At 42.6% G+C, this 24,315-nt stretch overlaps 2 protein-coding genes and 1 long non-coding RNA gene across 8 annotated transcripts in view; 1 reads left to right on the top strand and 2 right to left on the bottom strand.

Annotated features, from left to right (window-relative positions):
• Positions 1-14,081, bottom strand: part of LATS2 (large tumor suppressor kinase 2) — an 81,058-nt gene extending 66,977 nt beyond the window's left edge. For 2 of the 6 annotated variants that reach the window (XM_033409413.2, XM_033409414.2), the window contains exons 1-2: positions 13,942-14,077; positions 13,132-13,357 (exon numbers count right to left, since the gene is read on the bottom strand). The gene's annotated coding sequence lies outside the window, so the exon portion shown is untranslated. The other 4 variants (XR_007473204.1, XR_007473205.1, XR_001120130.3 and 1 more) reach the window with 4 other exon arrangements.
• Positions 14,082-14,137: 56 nt separating this feature from the next.
• Positions 14,138-18,986, top strand: SAP18 (Sin3A associated protein 18). The gene is made up of 4 exons (XM_004281795.4): positions 14,138-14,294; positions 14,425-14,534; positions 18,374-18,496; positions 18,758-18,986. The coding sequence occupies exons 1-4, from the start codon at positions 14,166-14,168 to the stop codon at positions 18,912-18,914; spliced, it is 519 nt and encodes a 172-aa protein (XP_004281843.1). The 5' UTR covers positions 14,138-14,165; the 3' UTR covers positions 18,915-18,986.
• On the bottom strand, positions 15,472-18,781 carry LOC125961977 (uncharacterized). The gene is made up of 2 exons (XR_007473215.1): positions 18,649-18,781; positions 15,472-17,690 (listed from the first exon to the last, which is right to left on the bottom strand). It is a non-coding gene; the product is annotated as an uncharacterized LOC125961977 (long non-coding RNA).
• Positions 18,987-24,315: the final 5,329 nt, after the last annotated feature.

Genomic DNA, 24,315 nt, shown 5'->3' with positions numbered 1-24,315 from the left:
CACATCTCTCCTTGAAGCTCACCTGCAGGTCTTAGTATTTACTCCACTAGCTTTTCTCCTCCTTCTTGGTGTCACCCCCTCCTCCTGGGCAGGTTTCATGGGAAGGTCAGGATCTAAGATGATGGAAAGGGCTTTGATGGTCCCATGTGGCCTTCACTCCACCTGGCAGGCAGCACAGCAGACGGAGCTGGGGGAGACAGCAGGAGCCCCCTCTTCTTCCACAGCCAGGGGAGCAGGCCAAGTGCATGGACCTTGGGGACCACAGAAACCTAAGGACTCAGGACAAAACAGGCGTAAAAAGAATGGGGAGGAATTTTGTGAAAATGGCTAAACCACGTCAATCACTGCAAAACTGCCAGAAAAATTCTCATTTGATGAAAAAGCAGAGTAACTATTCCTTCTGTTCTGTACAGTGGGAAGGTGCATTTCACTCAACGGGACACAAAAATAAACTTTAAAGAAGGAAAAAGACACTGCACAGCATGAGCGAGCTGCTTCTGAAGGAGGCCCCTCCTGCTGCATCACACACAGGACCCGGAGAACTTGCGCTTCTGTAAAGCTCCTTTCAGGGTGCTCGTCCTGACTGAACTCCCACAGCACCCCAGCCTGTACCACCTCCCCACCCCCTTTCCAGCACTGAGCTCCAGGCCCAGCTTCACCAGTCAGCTCCCACTGGTACCAGTCAGTGTGCTTTAGGAAGGAGGTCTGAGGGCCCTCTGCAGAGAGCGTTTGTCTGGCTTTGGGATCAGAGCAATGCCAGCCTCATAATAAGAGTTGGGAAGTGTTCTACTTTCTGGAAACATTTGTGTAGAGTTGGTCTTATTTCTTCCTTAAATGGATGGAAGAATACAGCAGTGGAACCATGTAGGCCTAGAGTTTTCTGTATGTAATAAGACATTCCTTCTCTTTTAAGAGGCTTTTATATCCTTCTGAGTATTCATCCACTTACTTAAACAGTGATTGAATTAGAACTGCTACATGCTTTGGGCCACATTGAAGGTCTCCAACTCAACAGTGTTAGAACCCAACTGAAGTGACATGGGCTGAACTTCTGAGGCACCTTAAAAAGCTCATTGGTCTCTAGATTGTTTGTGAGCTATTTTTGTTATGTAGTCTTACAAAAGACACGAGGATTGGCTGAAAACAGCTACAATTCAGCACTCTATAACAGTTTAAAACCCAGATACCTGGCCAAGAGGCATATGAAAAGATGCTCAACATCACTAATCACTAGGTAAATGAAAATCTAAGCCATAATAAGATACCACTTTAATAGTGGGTGACCACTATTAAAACAAAACAAAATGAACGTGGGCTGTGGATCATTTGGGCATGCTCCCTCTACCTTTCCCTAGCTCACTGGTATTTACCAGAGAAGAGCTTATACGCTCGTCTGGAGTCCCAGTTTTTGCAGCCGCTGCCCAGGGGACACCTCCAGATAGCCTGGCTCTGGTGGCCAGTGGGGCTTACACTTGCAGTCCCACAGGGCTGTATACGTTGCATTCTTTTAAAAGCTGCTGCCTGAGGGTCTGGCTTCCAGTCAGCCTGAATCCAGGTGCTGAGACCCTCCCCTTTGGGACATGACAGGTCTTGGCACACGCCTTTTACTGGGAGCAAGTAAAAGTATCATAGGCTGTTTGAGCTGCATGTAAATCAATGAATTGAGAACACACCCTCACGCCCTATACAAAAATAAACTCAACATAGCTTAAAGACTTAAATATAAGACATGACACCGTAAAACTCCTAGAAGAAAACATAGGCAAAACATTCTCTTACGTAAGTTGTACCAATGTTTTCTTAGGTCAGTCTGCCGACCCAACAGGAATAAAAGCAAAAATAAACAAATGGGACCTAATCAAACTTACAAGCTTTTGTACAGCAAAGGAAACCATAAACAAAATGAAAAGACAACCTACAGACTGGGAGAAAATATTTGCAAATGATGCGACTGACAAAGTATTAATTTCCAAGATACACAAACAGCTCATACAATTCAACAACAACACAACAACAACAAACAACCCAATCAAAAAATGGACAGAAGGGCTTCTCTGGTTGCGCAGTGGTTGAGAAACCTCCTGCCAATGCAGGGGACACGGGTTCGAGCCCTGGTCTGGGAAGATCCCACATGCTGTGGAGCAACCAAGCCCATGAGCCACAACTACTGAGCCCACGTGCTGCAACTACTGAAGCCTGCGCGCCTAGATCCCGTGCTCCACAACAAGAGAAGCCACCACAATGAGAAGCCCGTGCACTGCAACAAAGAGTAGCCCCGCTTGCCACAACTAGAGAAAGCTTGTGTGCAGCAACAAAGACCCAATGCAGCCAAAAATAAATAAATAAATAAATATAAAAAAAGAAAAGAAAACCCTCCTTTATTAAAAAAAAAAAAAAAAACCACACAAAAAATTTCATCTACTTAGTTCTTGCCTGTGCATTTTCTAGGCAGGCATTTAAAAAAAAAACAAACAAAAAAAAACAATGGGCAGAAGACCTAAATAGACATTTCTCCAAAGAAGACATACAAATGGCCAACAGGCACATGAAAAGGTACCCAACATTGCTAATTATTAGAGAAATGTAAATCAAAACTACAATGAGTTGCCACCTCACACTGGTCAGAATGGCCATCATTAAAAAATCTACAGGGGCTTCCCTGGTGGCACAGTGGTTAAGAATCTGCCTGCCAACGCAGGGGACACGGGTTCAAGCCCTGGTCTGGGAAGATCCCACATGCTGCGGAGCAACTAAGCCTGTGTGCCACAACTACTGAGCCTGTGAGCCACAACTACTAAGCCTATGTGCCACAACTACTGAAGCCTGTGCGCCTAGAGTCCATGCTCTGCAACAAGAGAAGCCACCATGAGAAGCCCGTGCACCGCAACAAAGAGCAGTCTCCTCTTGCCGCAACTAGAGAAAGCCTGCGCATAGCAATGAAGACACAATGCAGCCAAAAATAAAAATAAATAAATAAGTAAAAAAAAATCTACAAATAACAAATGCTGGAGAGGCTGTGGAGAAAAGGCAACACTCCTGCATTGTTGGTGGGAATGTATATTGGTGTAGGCACTGTGGAAAACAGTATGGAGAACAGTATGGAGGTACCTCAAAAAGCTAAAAATAGAGTTGCCATATGATCCAACAATCCCACTTCTGGACAAATATCTGGACAAAACTATAATTCAAAAAGATACATGCACCCCAAGGTTCACAGCAGCACTATTTACAATAGGCAAGACACGGAAACAACCTAAATGTCCATTGACAGATGAATGGATAAAGAAGATGTGGTACATACATACAATGGAATACTACTCAGCCATAAAAAAAGAATGAAATAACGCTATTTGCAGCAATATGGATAGACCTAGGGATTATCATACTAGGTGAAGTAGGTCAGAAAGAGAAAGACAAATACCATATGATATCACTTATATGTGGTATGACATGATATCACTTTTATGTGGTATGACACATACGAACTTATCTACGAAACAGAAACAGACATACAGACATAGAGAACAGACTTGTGGTTGCCAAGGGGGAGGGGTGTGGGAGGAGGGATTGTTTGGGAGTTTGGGATTAGCAGATGCAAACTATTATATATAAAATGGATAAACAACAAGGTCCTACTGTAGAGCACAGGGAACTATATTCAATATCCTGTGATAAACCATAATAGAAAAGAATATGAAAAAGAATGTATATATATGTATAACTGAAACACTTTGGGGTACAGCAGAAATTAATTTACACAACATTGTAAGTCAACTATACTTGAATAAAAAAAATAATAAGCTGTTTGGACAAGCACAAGATTTGAGAGACAACCAAGAGCTGGGGCAGGGTTGAATGACAAATTTCACCTCCAGCACGAGGCCGCTCCTTCAAGACTGGGTGAGGTAGTTGTTTTATCTACTGTATAGAAACCAACACAGAAAGTCAAGCAAAATGAAGAAACAGAGGAATATGTTCCAAATGAAAAAATAAGATAAAATCTCAGAAGAAACTGAATGAAACGGAGATAAGTAATTTACCTGATAAAAAGTTAAAACTAATGGTCATAAAGATGCTTGCTGAAATGAAGAGAAGAATAGATGAACACAGTGAAAATTTCAACAGAGAGATAGAAAATATAAGAAAGTATCAAATAGAAGTAACAGAGCTGAAGAATATAATAACTGAAAAATACACTTAAGGGTTCAACAGCAGACAAGATGAAGCAGTAGAAACAATCAGTGAACATGAAGACAAGGCAGTCAAACTCAACAGAGCAGCAAATAGAAGGAGAAAAATAACTTGTTACATACAAGGGAACCCCCATAAGACTCTCAGCAGATTCTTCAGCAGAAAAAAACTTTTCAGTCCAGGAGGGAGTGTCATGATATATTCAAAGAGCTGAAAGGGGAAAAAACTTGCAACCAAGAATACTCCACCTGACAAAGTTATCATTCAGAATTGAAGGATAAAGAGTTTTCCAGAAAGCAAAAGCTCAAGGAGTTCATCACCATTAAACTAGCCTTAAAAGAAATGTTAAAGGGGCTTCTTTAAGCTGGAAAGAAAGCTGTAAGACATAGGGAAATTGAGAAAACAATCTCATTTACAATTGCACCAAAAAGAATAAAATACCTAGGAATAAATTCAACCTAGGAGGTCAAAGACCTACGTACTGAAAACTATAAGACATTCAGAAAAGAAATTGAAGAAGACACAGCTAAATGGAAAAATATTCTATGCTCATGGATTAGAAGAATTAATATTGTTAAAATATCCATACTACCCAAAGCAATCCACAGATTAAAAGCAATCCCTATAAAAATTCCAATGGCATTTTTCACAGAAATAGAACAAACAATCCTAAGATTTGTATGGAACCACAAAAGAGCCTGAAGAGCCAAGCAATCTTGAGAAAGAAAAATAAAGCTGGAGGCATCATGCTCCCTGATTTGCCTATCTGGGATAAATCCCACTTGGTCATAATGTATAACTTTTTACACATTGTTGGATTTGATTTGCTATTATTTGTTAAGGATTTTTGCATCTATGCTTATGATAAATATTAGTCTGTTGTTTTTCTTTCTTGTACTGTCTTTGTCTGGTTTGGGTATTAGGGTAATGCTGGCCTTACAGAATGAGTTAAGAAGTGTTCTCTCTTCTTCTATTTTCTGGAAGAGATTGTAAAGAATTTGTATACTTTCTTCCTTAAGCGTTTGGTTGAATTCACCAGTGAACCCATGTGGGCCTGGTGCTTTCTGTTTTAGAAGGTTATTAGTTATCGATTCATTATAATAGACAAAGGTCTATTCAGATCATCTATTTCTTCTTGTGAGTTTTTATAGAGATTTACTTTTTAAACATTACTTTTAATTTCTAAAAGTAAATATATACTCATAAACAATGTGGAAAACAAAAAAAGATGGAATCACAATTATCCATTACTTTCCAACTCAGAAGAATTTAATATTTTTGAATATTTCCTCCCAGAATGTTTGTGTGCATATATTTTAAAAACATAATTGAATTACTTTATTTATAATATTTTATGCTTCCTTTAAATGTAACATTCTATTACCAGCATAGTTTTAGTCATTAAGAACTTTTTTTAAAAAATAAATTTATGTATTTATTAATTATTGGCTGCGCTGGGTCTTGGTTGCTGTGCGCAGGCTTTCTCTAGCTGCAGTGAGCGGGAGCTACTCTTCGTTTCGGTGCGCGGGCTTCTCATTGTGGTGGCTTCTCTGGTTGCGGAGCACGGGCTCTAGGCGTGCAGGCTTCAGTAGTTGTGGCACACAGGCTTCAGCAGTTGTGGCACACGGGCTTTAGCAGTTGTGGCGCACGGGCTTAGTTGCTCCGTGGCATGTGGGATCTTCCTGGACCAGGGCTCGAAATGATGTCCCCTACATTGGCAGGCGGATTCTTAAACACTGCACCACCAGGTAAGCCCCATTAAGAACCCTTAATAAACATTTTCCAAATAGAAATGTTAACTTACATAACATCCCTGTGTTTCAGTTTTCTCATCTGTAAAATAGGTTCAATAATATACACATCTCATAGGATGGTTGTGAAAAATAAATGAGATAATGCATGCAAACGTGTAAAGTGCCTAGCATGTAGATTGTTGAAAATGGCCATAAATTCCTCCATCCTACGTGCATGCCCTTTTGTAGTGTGTCTTAGCTATAACTGACCAGGAAGTAAAGTCTACTTCTCCACTTCCTTGATTCTTGGCATGGCTTTGCGACTTGCTTTGGCCAACCGAATGTGGCAAAAATGAAGTTGTGTAGCTAATGAGCCAAGTGCTTACTATGCCTTGCAGCTTCTGGTCTGACTCTACTGGAACCCTGAGACCATGATGTGAAAGACACATGGCCCAGACAACAGCCATAGCCATCAGCTAGATAGGGAGGTGAAGTACCTTAGACCACCTAACCCCCTTCCTCCAAGCTGAGCTCTCAGATAACCACAATTACATGAGGGAAACCAGGCGAGACCAGAACTGCCTAGCTGAGACCAGCCCAAATAAAATGGTTGTTACTTTAGCTTCTAGGTTTTCAGGTGGTTGTTACACAGCAATAAAAAGATAACTGAGGGCTTCCCTGGTGGCGCAGTGGTTAAGAGTCCGCCTGCCGATGCAGGGGACACAGGTTCGTGCCCCGGTCCGGGAAGATCCCACATGCCGCGGAGCGGCTGGGCCCCGTGAGCCTTGGCCGCTGAGCCTGCGCATCCGGAGCCTGTGCTCCGCAACGGGAGAGGCCACAACAGTGAGAGGCCCGCGTAACGCAAAAAAAAAAAAAAAAAAAAAAAAAGATAACTGATACAGTGATGATTAAATACTATTATTATTACTGCCATATAAATCTAAAAGGTGAGACTATGATACTGGGATACTTATCTAAGCACTTTAAAATGTCTTTAAGCATTCAACACATATTTTACTGTCTCATATATATAAAGCAGAATCTTAATATTCAGGCCATGGTGGACATCAATACCACAAAGGAATCTATTCACATACATTTCCTAATCCCAAAGAACTAACAAATAAATTACTGGAGATCTTTCTTCATGTGTAACTTTTTTTTTTTTTTTTAATATTTTTTGGTGACTTCCCTGGTGGCCCAGTGGTTAAGACTCCATGCTCCCAATGCAGGAGGCCCAGGTTTGATCCCTGGTCAGGGAACTAGATCCTGCATACCACAATTAAAAGATCCTGCATGCCTCAACTAAGACCCAGCATAGCCAAATAAATAAATATTTTAAAAAACCACCATTTCCCACATGAAAATAAAAAATAAAAATATTTTCAAAATTTTATTTTATTTTTCTTGGCTGTGACACTTCCCAGGCATGAAGATCCCAACCAGGGATTGATCACACGCCCTGTGCAGTGGAAGCATGAAGTCTTAACCACTGGACCATCTTAATCCCAAGATTAGTACATCTTTATTTGAATGTGCAGGGTAGTGAATTGGCAGAAATGTATAATTAAGTAATTATGGCAGCAATGCTATTTTTTTCATGAAGTTTTCATGAAATCATTTATCCTTGGGCAATAGAGGGAGTTGACGGGAAATTAGCCTCTTATTCTGTCCCCCTTGCCTCATTGCAAAACGAAACAGAATCTACAAGATGATGATGGTGATTACAATGGCTCACATTTGTTGAGTGCTTAATATATATAGCAGACACTATGCCAACTATTTTAGATGCATTTATTCCTCATAACAGGTTATTTGGTATTCTGTTATCCTAATATGGATCAGGAATCTGTGTTGGAGCAGTTAAGTGATTCAAGATTAACCAACTAGCAACTGACTGAGCTGAAGTTTAAACTTAAGATCTATCTAACTTCAGAGCCTAAGCTTTTTAAGCATTACTTAAGCTTTTTAGTTGCCTTCCACAACTTGCTTCTGGCAAATACACTGTTGACACTCCGCAGACTCTTGAGGAATAGCATATCTGTTTAAAAATCCTTTCAGGGGGCTTCCCTGGTGGCGCAGTTGTTAATAATCCGCCTGCTAATGCCAGGAACAAGGGTTCGAGCCCTGGTCCTGGAAGATCCCACATGCCGCGGAGCAACTAAGCCCATGCGCCACAACCACTGAGCCTGTGCTCTAGAGCCTGCGAGCCACAACTACTGAGCCTGCCTGCCACAACTACTGAAGCCCACGCACCTAGAGCCCGTGCTCCTCAACAAGAAGAGCCACCGCAATGAGGGGTCCATGTACCACAATGAAGAGTAGCCCCTGCTCGCCGCAACTAGAGAAAACCCGCGTGCAGCAATGAAGACCCAACACAGCCAGAAATAAATAAAATAAAATTTATATAAAAAATAATTTTCAATATAATCATTTAAATGCTTAAAACAGGGGGTCACTTAAAAAAGTGAGAGATATTTCAACTCTCTGAAAAGCAAATGTGACCCGTCATTCTGTTCCATTGGCTTAAAATGTACTGTAAATGAGATGGTTCTGAGAACCAGGGAAGGGCTTAAAAAATGGACTCCCAAATCCCATACCTCAGAGTGTGTTGTAGTGGGAGTAGCCTTTAAAAAACGCTACCAACCGCCCCAAGCTGTAATGCGAAGAATGACTAGAGATGACACAGCAAGACCACTTAGGGACATCAGGACTGGTTCATGGCAGCACTGCTTGTAGTGCTAATGCCAAGCAGGCACGTATGCTCATTTGTAAAAAATACACTTTTTAGGGGAATATGAAACAACCTATCTTCTAAGTAATAATTATACTGCCTCTAGGCTTAATTCTTCTAGGAATGGTTATGGAAATGCATATTTTTTTTCTACTCTTGGTAACAAGCAGATGCTTTACTGAGAGTGTTTACATACACCTTTTTCTGAAATAGAAACCCATAAATAAATATTGTGCTTATAAATGCCATACACCTGGTCTCCCACAGATGTACATGAAGGAAAAATTTGAAAAGTTTAATAACGCCCCCAGAGAGGTTCAAATTTACAATCCACAACTTTTATCAAGAGTCAGAAAATTCTATAAAAAATATATTCTATTAAATCTTTTCCAGAAACATGTTTTGTACATATTCATGAATGCCTATTTTCCTGCCACCAGAAGCTGTCCTTAACCTCAGCATCAGAAATAGCCATGGAGCTATAGTCACTGACTAAGGAGTATTCTGTAAAACTTCACATTACATATTTCTGATTTTAATTAGGATAATTTACCTTTCTCTCAATTTGAAATGCCGGAATATGTAAAAGAAAGAGGGAGAAAAGGAAAAGTGAAGAAAGCTTGATGACCTATTTTCACATACCTCAAATGTTCACTCTTTAAAAAAGTTTTGTGGTAAAATATATATAACATAAAATGTATGATTTTAACTATTTTTAGGTGTACAATTCAGTAACAGTAAGTATATTCATAATGTTGGGCAACCATCACCACTGTCCTTTTCCAGAAATTTTCATTGTCCCAAACAGAAACTCTGTACCCACTAAATAATAACTCCTCAGTCCCATCTCCTGCCAGGCCCAGGTAACCTCTATTCTACTTTTCGTACCTATGAAGTTGTCAATTATAGGTGCCTCATATAAGTGGAATCATACAATACTTGCTCCTCTGTGTCTGGATTATTTCACTTGGCATAATGTTTTCAAGGTTCATCACTATGGTGGCAAGTACCAGTATTTACTTCCTTTTTTAAAAAAATTTATTTATTTTTTGCTGTGTTGGGTCTTCGTTGCCGCACGCAGGCTTTCTCTAGTTGCGGAGAACGAGGGCTACTCTTCATTTTGGTGTGCGGGATTCTCACTTGCAGTGGCTTCTCTTGTTGCAAAGCACAGGCTCTAGGCACACGGGCTTCAGTAGTTGTGGTGTGTGGGCTCAGTAGTTGTGGCACATGGACTTAGTTACTCTGAGGCATGTGGGATCTTCCCGGACCAGGGATCGAACCCGTGTCCCCTGCATTGGCAGGCGGATTGTTAACCACTGTGCCACCAGGGAAGTCCACTTCATTCCTTTTTAAGGCTGCATAATATTCCATAGTATTCATAACCATTCATCTGTTGACACTTAGTTATTTCCACTTTTTGACTATTGTGAACAATGCTGCTATGAACATTGTTCAAATAGCTGTTTCAGTCCCTGCTTTCAATTCTTTTCAGTATATACCTGGAAGTGTAATACTCATTTGACTAAATTCTAAAGAAAAAGAGAACGGATGCATACTTATATATTAAAACGTGTGTTCAGAGCTGGACCTAGAAGGCCAAGTGAGGTGGATTAAGGGATGCCTGAAAAACTACCTTAACTGTTCTATGATAAAACTATAGTTCCACTGACTCAAGGTATTGGGAAATTCTGTTTTGATGAGAGCTTATTATTTGGAAAGGTTCAAAATGAGAGCTTATATGTAAGAAACTAAACCTCCCCAATATCACCAATAAAAGGTTGTGAGGTTCTTCATTTTCAGTTTCAATGTTTTCCCTTTAACTGATTGACTAGAGTGCCCTCATGTGTCTGTATTTTTATACTACGGTGGTTTTGAAAAAGATTTAATATTGGAATCAGAACTGGGGAGGAAATTTAAGTATCATGCTTTAAAAAGTTGAATGCATGCAAGGTCCCATCCCTAACCAACTTAAAAAAAATTTTTTTTTACAGTGATGTAAATCACATGCATAAAAGACAATCTAAAATGTATAGCTACAATGTAAAGAATGAAAAACCACGCCGCTTTTAGTGAGAAAGAGTACATTACTAGTGCCTTAGAAACTCCCTGGATGCCCTTCAAAATTGCATGAGGCTTACTCTCAGAGGTAACACTGTCCTGAATTTAGTGTTTTCATCCCCTTGCTTCTCGTTATAGTTTTAACACTTGTGTTTGCTTCCCTATATAGTATTTTTTTTTGGGGGGTGCATTCCTATTTTTGAACTTTTCATAAATTGAATCTTATTGTGTTTTCTGTGACTTGCTTTTTTTATACTACCTTTTCAAAAAGCATGTTGATTCATTCGTTCACTTTCAAGTCTTTATGGTACTCCACTTTATAAATAGTCTTCATAGACATTCAGATTGTTTCTAGTTATTATGAATAAAGATGTTAGAACATTATTCAACATGGTGCCTGGTGCTCATGTGTAACAGTTCCCCTAGAGTATACTAATAGGAGTGCAATAGATGAGTCTTAAGGGGTGCACATATCTAGTCTTTCTAGGTAATGCTGGTTTTTCCAAAGTGGATGAGACTAGCCCATAATAATTCCCTTTCCTCCAAATCCTTGCCAGCACTTGGTCATCAGACTTTTACATTCCCGCCAATCTAGTAGAGTGAAATGTTATCTCATTGTGGTTTAAATGTGCATTATGATTATTCATGAGGTTGGGCATCTTTTCCATGTTTCCATGTAATCTGTGTTTTCTCTCCTATGAAATGCCTATCATGTCTTTTCCCACTTTTCTATTGGATTGTCTTTTCCTTACTGATTCATAGGCATTCGTTTTTTCTTTAAGGTGCTATTTTTAAAAAATAGCAAGAAATAACATTCATGGAGAAGAGTATGCACAACACGAAAGCACTGTTTATAAAGAATACTTTTAAATCAAACAACTGAGTAACCACCACCTAGGTCAAAAAATAGAATGTTCTCAACACTCCAGAAGCACCTCCTCTGACCCTCCCTGATCACAGTCCCCTCCTTTGCTCGGAGGTAACTACCATTCTGACTTTTGTAGTAATTACTTCCTTGCTTTTCTCTTTATAATTACGTCACCTGGAAATGCACCCTGAACAACATAGTTTAGTACTGCCTACTTCTGGATGTTAAAATGGATTCCCACAGTAAATATTCCTTTGTCTTTGGCTTCGTATACCCAGAACTATGTTTGCGAATTTCATGCTGTTTCGTGTAGCTACTGGTTGGCCAAAAAGTTCCTTCGTTTTTAAGCAAAAATAAAAGACACATTTTTCATTTTCACCAAGAACTTTATTGAACAACCTATTCACCCTTTTGTTCCACTACCTTCTGCCATTTTTCAGGCAACTTCATAATTCCATCTTCCCAAAACTTTTTATCTTTTTGAGCAAAGAACTTTTCCGGCTGCCTTTCACAGTCTTCCAGGGAATTGAAATTTTTTCCATTAAGAGAATTTTGTAAAGACCAAAATAAATGGAAATCCGAAGGTGCAATCAATGTCTGGTGAAAACAGCGGATGAATCAGAACTTCCCAGCCAAGCTGTAACAGTTTTTGCCTGGTCATCAAAGATACATGCAGCCTTGCATTATGCTGATGGAAGAGTATGCATTTTCTGTTGACTAATTCCAGGCACTTTTCTTCCGAGTGCTCCTTTCAGTTGGTCTAATTGGGAGCAATAGTTGTTGAAATTGTTTGGTTTTTCTGTAAGGAGCTCATAATAGAGGACTCCCTTCCAATCCCACCATATACACAACATCACCTTCTTTGGATGAACTCCAGTGATGTTGGTGTGGTTGGAGGTGGTTCATTTCGATTGCCCCACAATCTCTTCCGTTCCACATTATTGTACATCATCTGCTTTTCATCGCCCGTCACAATTTGTTTTAAAAACGGAACGTTTTCGTTATCTTTAAGTAGAGAATCGCACGCGGAAATATGGTCAATAATGTGTCTTTCGCTTAACTTATGTGGAACCCAAACATCAAAGCGATTCGCAAAACCCAGCTGGTGCAAAGGATTATCAGCGCTTGATCTGGATACTTTGAGTATGCTGTCTATCTCCCACGTGGTATAACGTTGATTGTCCTCCATTAATGTCTCGATTTGATTGCTATCAATCAACTGGTCTAACCCTGGTCTAACCCGAGCGAGGAATTTTACAAACCATTTTTGACACGTTCGATCCGTCACAGCACCGTCTCCACACGCTGCACAAATCTTTTTGTGCGTTTCAGCTGCATTTTTACCTTTCTTGAAATAATAAAGCATGACATGCCGAAAATATTGCTTTTTTTCCTTCCATCTTCAACAGTAAGATGGCTACACAAAAATTCACCAAGTTTTATAAGTCTTTTCTTAAATGCACGCTGATATGATAGCTGTCACATACAATCTAACAAAACTTTCCAGTGAAGTGAAAGACAACTAGGTACTGCTAGAGACAGCTTACCGGGAAAAACGAACGAACGTCTTGGCCACCGCAACAGTCCGTTCGTCCTGGTTGCCGTATGCCACCCACTGCTGCTGGGTAGTTGTGCTGCTGCACGATCTACCACAATTCACTGAAGTATCGTCGCCTTAGACACTTGGGGGGGGGTTCCAGACTTCGTCCTTATTAACGACGCCGCCAGGAATATTCCTGTAGCGTCTCCGGGTGTCCTTGAGCCAGGTTTTCTCTAGAGTAAATACCACAGAGCGGAATTGTTAGATCGCAAGTACACGCACCTTCACGACCCTCAACCGCCCAGAGTGGGCGCACGGCCTACGCCGCCGCCAGCGTCAGAGGATCCCCGCGGTCCACCCACGGCGCAGGTCAGAGCGTCTCATTTCCGCCAAGCCAGCGGGTGCAGTGTGTCTAAAATCCAACCAGCCTAAGCCAGGTTGGTTTTAACGCGTCCCCGGGTTAGCACTGCGTCCCCGGGTTAGCACTGCGCCCGAACGCCTTCTGTGTTGACCGGACACCTGGATTCCTCCGTTTTAAAGCACTTGCCCAACTCTTCTGCCCACTTCCCACCGGGATGTCTGTGCTTTTCTCCAGGCGTCCTTGGGCCTCCCGGACACTAGCTTTCCAGACACCACACGCCTCTCGGGCGTCTCCTCCGGGCCTGCGGCTTGTTTCTCTGAGAAGCCTTTTTCTTTTTTTTTTTTCACTTTAGTCAGATTTGCCAGCCTTCTCCCGTTAGCGCCTGTAGTACCACGCATCCCATCCCTTGGCCGCGAAGGCGGCTCACGGTTATTCCCAGAGCGCGCTCACCCTTACCTTCCCGGCGTCCGCCTCCCTCAAGCAGCCCCTCCGCGCGCGCCCGTCCCTCAACGTCTAGCCCGCTACGCCGGCGCCCGCCCTTTCCCAGGACGCAGCGCGCAGGCGCGCCCGCCGGGCCCCCGCACCGCACCGCCTAGTGCGCCTGCGCCGAGAGACGCCCCGCCCTCCACGCCGGTCGTCTATAAATTCTCGAGCGTCTCCTCGCGAGAGCCTTGATTCTCATGCTCGCTGTTGGGGTCGGAGGTCAGGGCGAGCGTCTAGCGGGCCGCAGGAGGAAGATGGCGGTGGAGTCGCGCGTTACTCAGGAGGAGATTAAGAAGGAGCCCGAGAAGCCCATCGATAGGGAGAAGGTGCGGGTCTAGAGAGGTAGAGGGGGCCCCGGGGCGGAGGGGCGGCCGGGAGGGGGCGGCCGTGCGCGGGTGGAGGGGAAGGAAGGGGCCGCGCTCGCCGCCTCTTGACTCTCGCCTCTCCCGCCCCCAGACCTGCCCGCTGTTGCTGCGCGTCTTCACCACCAACAACGGCCGCCACCACCGCATGGACGAGTTCTCCCGCGGAAACGTGCCGTCTAGTGAGCTGCAGATCTACACCTGGTGAGTCAGGGCCTGGCGTCGGGGCGGGGGTCGCTGGGGGCCCGCCTGGCGCGTTTTCAGTTCCTCCAGCGCTCGGGGCCTCTGGGCGCAACTCGCGGGAAGTCGGGGTCTCAGCTGTTGGAGAAATGGGTATTTGCTTATCTTGTGGCGCTTTTACGTCTGAGGTTGAAACTTTTGGGTTGTAAAGAATTGAGCCAAGGTTGCTGTCGCTGTCTTGGCTGCTTGGTACGAAAGTGACACGTAGGTCGTTCAGTGCTGTAGCCGCCCCTAAACTTGGTCGAGTTTGTGGTGCTAGAATAACATGGGGCGGGGGAGTGGCGCTGTTCGGTGGTATTTGTCGTCCTCGTAGAGCGTCTGCACATAATACTAAGCCTTAGGTGTCCTAGCATGGAAAAAAACAGAACCGGGTGGTTTTTGTTGTGGTGCTTAATGGAGAAACTTTTGATGTGTGTTTCCTGAAGACCTGCCCCTGAGCGTTTTCCACTCAAGCGTACCTTTCCTACCCCGCGTCTGACTAGGAGCATCACATACAGCAAGCTGCATGCAGCTCCTTGGTTGGACGTTACCGTGGCTTTTTAGTAGCTGTAAAAGGTGTATAATTTTTAAAAATACATCTAGTGTGGTAAAATATATATTTGCCATTTTAATTGTTTAAGGGTATAATTTGCTGGCATTAAATATATTCACATTGTGCAACCATTACCACTATTTACAAAACTTTTAAATTCCCCCCAGCAGAAATTCTGTACCCAGTAAGCAGTAACAATGGGAATTCCTCCCTTACCCCAGTTCCTGGTAGACACTCCTCTATGTCTATATGAATTTATCTATTCTAAGTATTTAATATAAGTGCTCTCATATCGGATTTGTCCTGTTGTGTCTGGCTTATTTCACTTATGTTTGCAAGGTTCATGGTTTAGTATATAATAAAAAGTCATTCTTTCTTAGGGTTGAATAATAGTTCATTGGAAGGATGTGCTACATTTTGTCCACTTGTCTGTTGATGAACACTTAAGGGGTTGTTTCCACCTTTCAGTGAAATTTATGTAGTACGATTCTAGTTAAGTATTGTTCCAGGATAAAAGTTCAGGAAGGTTGATTTAACTTATAGGGAAGAACTGTTATCAATAGATTGATGAACACCTCTGTTCAGATGTTAAAAGTCTATATTTCCTCCAACAAATTAAGAGTTCCTATTTGCCAGGTGCTTTGCTTAGACCCAGAGGGTATAAAGAGGGTACTGCCCCTCTCTAGAGTAAACACAATCTCAGAGAGAAAGCAGATGAAATAAATGCTAATTAAGACTTTAGGGTGGAGATGGCAGGGTGAGACTGTTCCACAGACTCTCTACTCTCAATCAAGAAAGAAATTACAAAAATTTCCTGTCCTAAACTGTCCTGTCCATAAACTGCAACCAAACTAGGAAAGACAACCTTATGTTATACCTCAAAATGGTGGCTAAAGAAAGACAGGATGGTTGGTGAGGGGTAGCACAGAGCCCTGCTGCCACTCCCAGAAGCAGTAATGAGGGAAGATTGGGAATTCTTAATTTGTAGAAGTAGACTGAGGGGCCAAAGTAGGAGGCCTTAAGACAAATCAAGGAAAAAGGAGTGAGGTCCAGAGGAGCCCAGCAGAAGCTAGTTGAGTTTGCTAATGTCCAAGGCACTGTGTGGAGCTGTGGGAATACCCACACAGGAGTGATACATCCTGTGCTTGGGTGACCACTAAACAGGTTATGGGAAGAGAATTATGTAGATCACTGTAACGGTTCAATCAGAAACACAGACCAATAGGAGCTATAAAGAGATTTATAGCAAAGAATTGGTTCACACAATTGTGGGGACTGCTTAGGTACTTAAGTCCCTAGTCTGTGGTGCATAACCTGTGGTGCAGGTTATGATGAAGGGCAGGCTGGAACTCTGCAGCATAAGCTGCTGAATTTCTTCAGGGAATTCAGTAGCTCTGCTCTGAAGGCCTTTTCAACTGATTGCATGAGGCCCACTCATTGATTAAAAGGGTTTACTCAGATTACCTAGGATAATCTGCCTTAAAGTCAACTGATTATAGACTTTAATCCCATCTAAAGAACACCTTACACAACACCTACCTTAGTGTTTGAATAACTAGGGGCTGTAGCTTCTCGAAATTGACACATAGAACTGACCCTCACAGTCACCTAGCAAAGGCTTCAACCCCGAGAAAGCTCTTGCATTTGTCGCCTGTGTACTCACCTTTTAGACTGCTAATCAGAAAGCAACACTTGGCACTGCAACTGTTGGTTTGGGGAGAGTCCTCAGCAGGTGGGAAGCTTGTGGAGGACTCCCACTGTTTAGGACTGACAAAAGGTGTGAAACGAATTCCCCACGTTCATTATGAGCAAGATGACAATATGTGGGAAATGTTGGAAAGGAAGAAAGAGTCCTTTCTGGTACAGAAGTATACACTGTACATACCAGGGAATAATTGACACAATAAACATCATTAGAATGTCAGGTTAAAAAAAAAAAGTTGAGATGAGTTGGAAGCAACATACAGAGATTTGAATAATGAGAGGTTGAAATAAAGCTGTGATGGTGGAGATGGAGAAAAAAATAGATTTGATCTGTCTTTTGGCTGTGCCACGTGGCATGTGGGATCTTAGGTTCCCGACCAGGGATTGACCCTGCACCTACAGCAGTGGAAGCGTGGAGTCTTAACCTCTGGACCACCAGGGAAGTCCAGTTTGATCTGTCTTTAGGAGGTAGAAACAACAAGATAGAGATGGGAAGAACTGAACAATGCTTAGGTTTGTGACCTGGGCATCTAAGTGGGTGACGGTAGTTTTGAGGGTAATATGAGAGGAAGGGTATGTTTTGCGGGGGACACTGTTGAGTTCTGTTACGGGCATATTGAGGATTCAGCAGCAGTAGAGAACGGAAGTCGATGTGGTCATCGTGGATGTTTTTGTTCTCACTGCAGTTGAAGCCATGGTTCTACTTGAGGATAATGTGGTAGAGATGGTATAAATAGGGTGCAGAGTTAAAGCTAGATGATGCCTTGGGTGTTTTGATTCCCTGCTCGATGCTGTCCATTGGAATTGTCATCTTTACAGGTGCCTTGTGTCCAGGGTCATTGTATAGCACTCTGCAGGCTGTGTTGCTTCAAGTTCCAAGTCCTCTGTTTCATGTTCCCAGTTGTCAGGGAAGAAAACAATTCAGAAACTTAGACTGTTGCTTATAATACAAGATGCTTATATTTTAAAAGGTTTTTCCAGATTGTGCCATATTAGCTCAAGGGACTATATTAAATTCTGAGTTCAAATAGAAGTTGGCAGGACAAGAATATATATTGTGAAAGGAGCCTATGCTTAGTCTTGAAAATTCCATAGGTTTCATTGGCTTTAGGAGTCCATCTATTGTAAAACTCATCAGAACACTCAGTCTTAGAAAGGAGATGCTAAAATGTAGAAAAGTATGTCTTTGAAATAATGAAAAACAATTATTTTAAGAATTTGGATTAATTTGGACTAGTTATCCTTAAGTGGGTAAATCACTAGGCCAGTGAGATGTTACACAGCAACAAAAGGTAGCATATGTAATTCTGAACTCCCTTTTAGCATATTACCAGTCTGACCTTAATTCATGAAAATTTCAAACACTGAGGCTGGTAAGGGGAATATTTGGGGGCAAATAGTATTAGTAGGTGCTTCAAAATTAACTCAGTTGTAAGACCCTGACAGTTTCTAAGGTAAAGTTGCAATTGAGACACAGGTAATTAACTCACTGTGTGTCAGTATCCTTGGTTACATCATTGCTGATTAATCAAATGTAATGTCTTTTTTTCTAAAAAAAAAAATTCAGGATGGATGCAACCTTGAAAGAACTGACTAGTTTAGTAAAAGAAGTCTACCCAGAAGCCAGAAAGAAGGGCACACACTTCAATTTTGCAATTGTTTTTACAGATCTTAAAAGGCCTGGCTATCGGTAGGTAATTTTTCATTCTTAATTCCTATAATCTCTTTGATTTCAGTATGTTCTAACTGATAGGGATAATCCCTTCAATGAATCCCTTTAGTGGAGGGGGAACTACAGATTTATACATCTTAATATCTGGTTTAGATTAATGCAGTACTTACATTTTAACTGTGCTGTAAGATAATGGAGCAAGTCCAGCCCCACGGTCACTTTGTAGCACACACTGGCATTGACCAGCCACCCTTTAACAGTTGGTCTCCTTCCCTGCAGAGTAAAGGAGATTGGCAGCACCATGTCTGGGAGAAAGGGGACTGACGACTCCATGACGCTGCAGTCGCAGAAGTTCCAAATCGGAGACTATCTGGACATAGCAATCACTCCTCCAAATCGGGCACCACCTCCTTCAGGGCGCATGAGGCCATACTGAATTTTATTTACTGTTTCTTGAATTTATTTTCCATTCAGTTATGTAAAATAAACTTTCGCTTTTTCGTCCTCCCCTTATTGCCATTAAGCCTTTAAACTCTAAACAAATTGTAATGCATCTATTTAGGAGTTAGATTTGGCTTTGCTGTGGTATGAATATTAATAGAAAGTCCATGTTTCACGTTCTTCTGTAAAATATGAAAAGTGCTCTTAGCATTATATGTAAAACTGTATTATGTTGCAGTCACTTGGAGTGTGAAAGTTAATGGGGCATGGGTTCAGGGTTTAATTTAGTATTGGGGGTTTATACTAAGTAGTGGAGTTGGTATGTTTAAGCCCAAATGGGGCAGAACAGGAAAGCCATGAGATTGTATTAAATAGAGCAGGAGTTTGTCGCCCAGAAGGTTGTATGGAGTTGGGAAGACCTTTGGGAAGGTGAGAGGGGCAGCTGAGGCATTTTGGAACAGTCTGAGCTGAGGCAAGTTGAAGAAGCTGTCTGTGTTTGAAGGGAGCGGCCTGCCTGAATCAAGGTGTGATGACAAGTTAGAGAAAAGGAGAATGGGTGCCACAGTGATGCCTTTTTATATTTTAAAAATGGTGAGAATGGGGCATTCTGAGGGCAGGAAGTAGTATAGAGGAACAAGGATTAGAACTTAGGATAAGGATGGAAAGGTTTACCTTGAAGATCTGAAAATGCAGGGAGGAATGAAAGAAGAATCTTAAGATCAAGGGAGAAGGTCAGGGATGAGGTCAAGTTAAGTAGGGGATGTTCACACACCCTGTTCAGTGCTGGGGCTGACTCGCTTCTGATTTGAGAGGCAGTATGCACAGTGGTTATAACCAGTTGGGCTGAACATTTAAATCCTGGTTACACTAACAGCAACCTTGGACAAGTTACTTGAACCTGTTTTTTTTTGTTTGTTTAAAATTTGTAAAATGGAGGTTAACAGCCCACAGGATTGTGAAGACTAATTAAATGTTTGCAGAGGGCTTAGAATAGTGTTTGACGTGTAAGAAACAAAGTTAACTATAGAGTTCAGTCAGAACGGGTGCCGTCTCTTCCACAGCACTGTTACCGTCTCATTTTGAAGTTTATAAACAGTGTGCAGTATGTGATAAGGCCAGTTACCTTTAGTCTACTGCAGTGGAAAATTTTGAAAATGTGTATTCCAAAATTTGAAAAAATGTACTAGCAAAGTAAAATTGCACTAATTTGATCTTGTACCTACAAAAGCAGCCTTTTAAATCTAATGACTGTAGGATTGGGGTCCCTGGTGCAGTCAACAGGTGACAGATGCAAGCCTGCAACCCAGATCTAGGGCCTCTTCTCCACTGAAGTTTGCACAGACCCTTCGATTCTTTATTCATTCACACTAGATAGGCTTGAGCTCCTTAAGTCACACAATTAACTTAAACCTAATTTTTTGGAGAAGAGGAGCCATGATTACCTTCCTGTTTGTGGAGAAGATACATACTGTGCAGATCAAGAAGGCAGGAACTCATTAAAGGACTTTGAAAGCCAACTTTTCATAATGGTGTGAACTCCTACAATGGGGGCTTCGCCTGTAATTCCAGGCGAGTTGAAAATAAAGCGGTTTATTTGCTTGGTTCCAACGTGGATTTTTTTTTTTTTTTTTTAGGTAAAATTGGTACCTAACAATATATTAGTCTCAGGTATACAGAATAATTCATTATTTGTATGCACTACAAACTGATCACCACCACAAGTCTATAGTTACCATCTGTCACCATACAGTTGACCCCCTTAACCCTTTTGCCCACTCCTGCCCCCCTCACCATTGATAACCAACAATCTGTTCTATCTGTGAGTTTGGTTTTGTCTTGTTGGTGGGTTGGTTTTGTGTTTTGGATTCTACATCTAAGTGAGATCATGTGGTACTTGATATCTTTCTCTAATTCTACTCAGCATAATGCCCTCTAGGTCCAAGTTGTTGCTAATGGCAAAATTTCCTTCTTTTTTTATGGCTGAGTAATATTTCATTGCATGTATGTATGTGTCTGTATGTATCTCACAACTTTATCCATTCATCCACCCACAGACCCTTAAGGTTGTTTCCAAACCACGGCTATTATAAATAATTCCTTAGTAAACATGGGGGTGCAGAGAGCTTTTCTCCACACCCTTGTCAACACTTATCTCGTCTTTTTGACAGGTGTCAGGTGTTATTTTTGTGGTTTTGATTTGCATTTCCCTGATGATTAGTGATGTTGAGCACCTTTCCATGTGTCTGTTGGCCATCTCTATGTCCCAACATGGAATTCTTCCATCAAAAGTACAGTTAAAGAATACCTAGTGAATTTATCATTGAATATAATGCTAAGAATGAAAAGACTTGTACTTGGTCCTTATTCACCTCTGGCTGTGACAGTACGGCTTTGAGTGAGCAGCTGAGCTGTTTCACGGTCACCGTGACGGCACGTGCTCAGCCTTCAGTGTCCTGACTGCCTCACAGGCTCTTGAAGTGTTTTCCCTTCGGAGGTTGGTATCTTCAGTTTTCTCACAGCATACAGGAGCTTGGCATTTTCAGCTACTTACCGGATCCTCGGTAGGGAGTCGATGTTAAGTTTATACTTAAATTTTCATTACCATCGTGGGCACTGGCTCAGGGGATGTTTCAGATATCAACTCTGTGTGTGTGCATGTAGGGGCAGCTGTGAAGGGGAAAGAAAGCTGTTAAACTGTTAGGCAAACTCTTGTTACTCTTACGTAGAGCAGAACTCAGCCTACCTGTTTCTATTCTATCACAAACTCCAAACTTAGCTGTTGTGAAATGGAGCAGCTTATAATTTGAGTGCTGAGCTGTGCTGAGGAGCTCGGGTGGTGCCTGACCTCATGTAACCTTCAGCACTGAGGTGCAGGCAGTGGCTACCATTTTCACTTCAGCGGAAGTGGAGGCCTGCTTTAAGTAACAGCTCACAAGTGGGCTGGGAACCTCTAGGTAGACAACAATAGATGACTTGAAACATACGTTTCCAAAAATAGTGTTGTGTTTTCCTCAGCTCACTGCCAGCTGGCTTCCACCCGCTGCACTGGTACTGCTCTTGCGGTGAAGCTGTCTGCATTACAGACTTCTGCCAGGGGACCGTCATCCAGAGTATGTGGGCATGCTTCAGTTCTGGTACAAACCAAAACACCTGTCTTTTAAGGAAATGATATGGTCATGGTTTCCAGGTTGAGTGTCAAGAGCAGCCAGGTGAGGTCTGAGTGTTCTGGTGTGTATTGTATTGCTTAGATATAGGTTGTTCTTACAAATTGCTACAGTTTCTTGGAACCTGTAATGGAACAAGCTTGAAGGAAGCATATTTATTCTGTTAGGATTAATCATGAACTAGGCAACTCTTCTATGAAGACAGTCATTGATCTCCCCCCACCCTGTAATCCCTAGGAGGAATAAGCTGAAACCTAAAAAGCAGTTTTAATAATAAATACTAAAATAATTTTAATAAGCAAAACCCATCAGCCTGGGAGTGTCGTGAGTTTACTCTATAAAGGTGATCTAATCACACGCCTACCTCAGAACACCGTTGAGAAGAGCCAGATGAAAGGGGGCTTAGAGGAGGGCCTGGTAGAGAGGGCATGTTCAATAAACAGCTGTTTTAAAAACACAGAAGAAAAAAGGCATATGTAGCCCCCTCACTTCATGCCTTCAGCTGTCAGAATTTCCTGCTCCTGCCCACGCTGGCGGGCCAGCCCAGCTGCAGCCAACAACTCCTCAGAAAGCGTCCAGGAGAGGATGAAACTATGAATGAGGTGAACCACCCGAGGCCTTTCCAAAATCTGCATGCATTACTGGAGACTGTCAGAATCTGTAGTAGTACTAGCTCCTTCCACACTTCAGGGAATAAAATACGGGATGAATGCCGTGGGCCTGGGGGTGCAGACAGACCCGACACACAGACCCTTCCTCAGAAAGCCGCAGTCTGGTAACAAAAGGTGTAAGTGCCGATGATCAAAGGCGGATTAGAAGGTGTCGTGAGAAAGACAAGTTGCTGCTGAGGATGGCATGTGACCTTGTTCAGCGCCCACAGGGGTTGGATTTCGGCTCCCAGTAGATAAAGGGTGGCGTGAGCTGAAACGCCAGGAACATCGGAGCACTCACCAGGAGTTTGGCCAGAGATCAGGATGAAGAGGACCGTAGGATGCTTCTGCCGTCAGGTGACAAGCGGGGGCGTGGTGGAGGATGGGGGGAGGGAACACAGCCCAGAGGCGGTCAGCAAGGTCTGGGCTGGGAAAATGGGACGTGGAAAGAGAAGTCCATCATTAAAGCCTCAATTTCCTCATCTGAAAAGTCGAAATGCTAGCACCTATTTGCTAAGAGTTACTTTTTAAGAATTAAATGGGTTAATGAATGTACTTAGAACCATGCCTAGCATAGTAAGACCTCAGTAAGTGTTTGATGTTATCACTAACCAGTAAATATTTTAAGTTGGCAGGTACCAGTGTAATAATGAACAAGGCAAGCAAATGAGGTCCTTGACCACATTGACCTTATGGTCCAGTGGGGCAATGAACATTAAATAAATGTACACTCAAATATTCTGTTACAGATTCTACCAAGTACTATAAAGGATGAGAATAGGGCGCTGACTGGGAAAATCGGTAAAATCTTTGATAAAACGACATTTAATCTGAGACCTGAAGCAGATGAGGCAGGACTGTTAAGAGCTTCACGAAACGAGAAAACAAGTTTATGAATCATTTACCTGAAAAATTGGGGTTAGAGTTGGCCTCCAAGCCCTCCCACGTCTCCTGCTGGAACTTCGGTGGCAGCTCCACCTTCGGCCTCTCCCTTCGTGGCTCCGGGTACACATCTCTGCACATCCAGAAAAACGTTCTGCTCTTCCTAGTAGTTCCCCAAAGTCCCACAATTGGCTCTCTTGGATATGACGTGGGTCACGTGCCCAATACCAACTGGTCAGGGACTGTGACCCTGCTTGGTTGGTCTTGGAACTGGGCTGAGCTCAGGGAAAATCGGAGCGTTTTCCTTTAAGGGGGTAGGAGTGGTGGGCAGACAAAAACATCAAGTATCTACAGCATAAGGATGTGAGGGATAGTCAGCTGAGCAGAGTGGGTGGGAGAAGCCATTTGGGCAGAGAGAGCACCTGTGAAGCCCGGGGCCTATGAAGCCGAGGGCAGGAACGAAGGGAAGGAGAGGCCGGCTGCCAGCTGGAGCCCAGGTTTTGAGACAAGAGGGAGGGGCAACTGAGGGTCGAGTCACAGGGGGGTGGTCCTGGAGGCCATGTTGGGACCCTGGATTCCTCTTGAGAGCAGTGGGAGGACACTGAAGGGTAACATTTGAAGTTTGATAAGCCGGAAGCATCCTAGTTCTAGGGAACAGAGACTAAGATCACAGGAGGAGAGTGGTAAGGGCCAGGGAAAG

The sequence above is a fragment of the Orcinus orca genome, chromosome 18 (assembly GCF_937001465.1).
Source record: "Orcinus orca chromosome 18, mOrcOrc1.1, whole genome shotgun sequence".
Taxonomy (NCBI): Eukaryota; Metazoa; Chordata; class Mammalia; order Artiodactyla; family Delphinidae; genus Orcinus; species Orcinus orca.
This window is presented reverse-complemented; position numbering and strand designations above follow the sequence as displayed.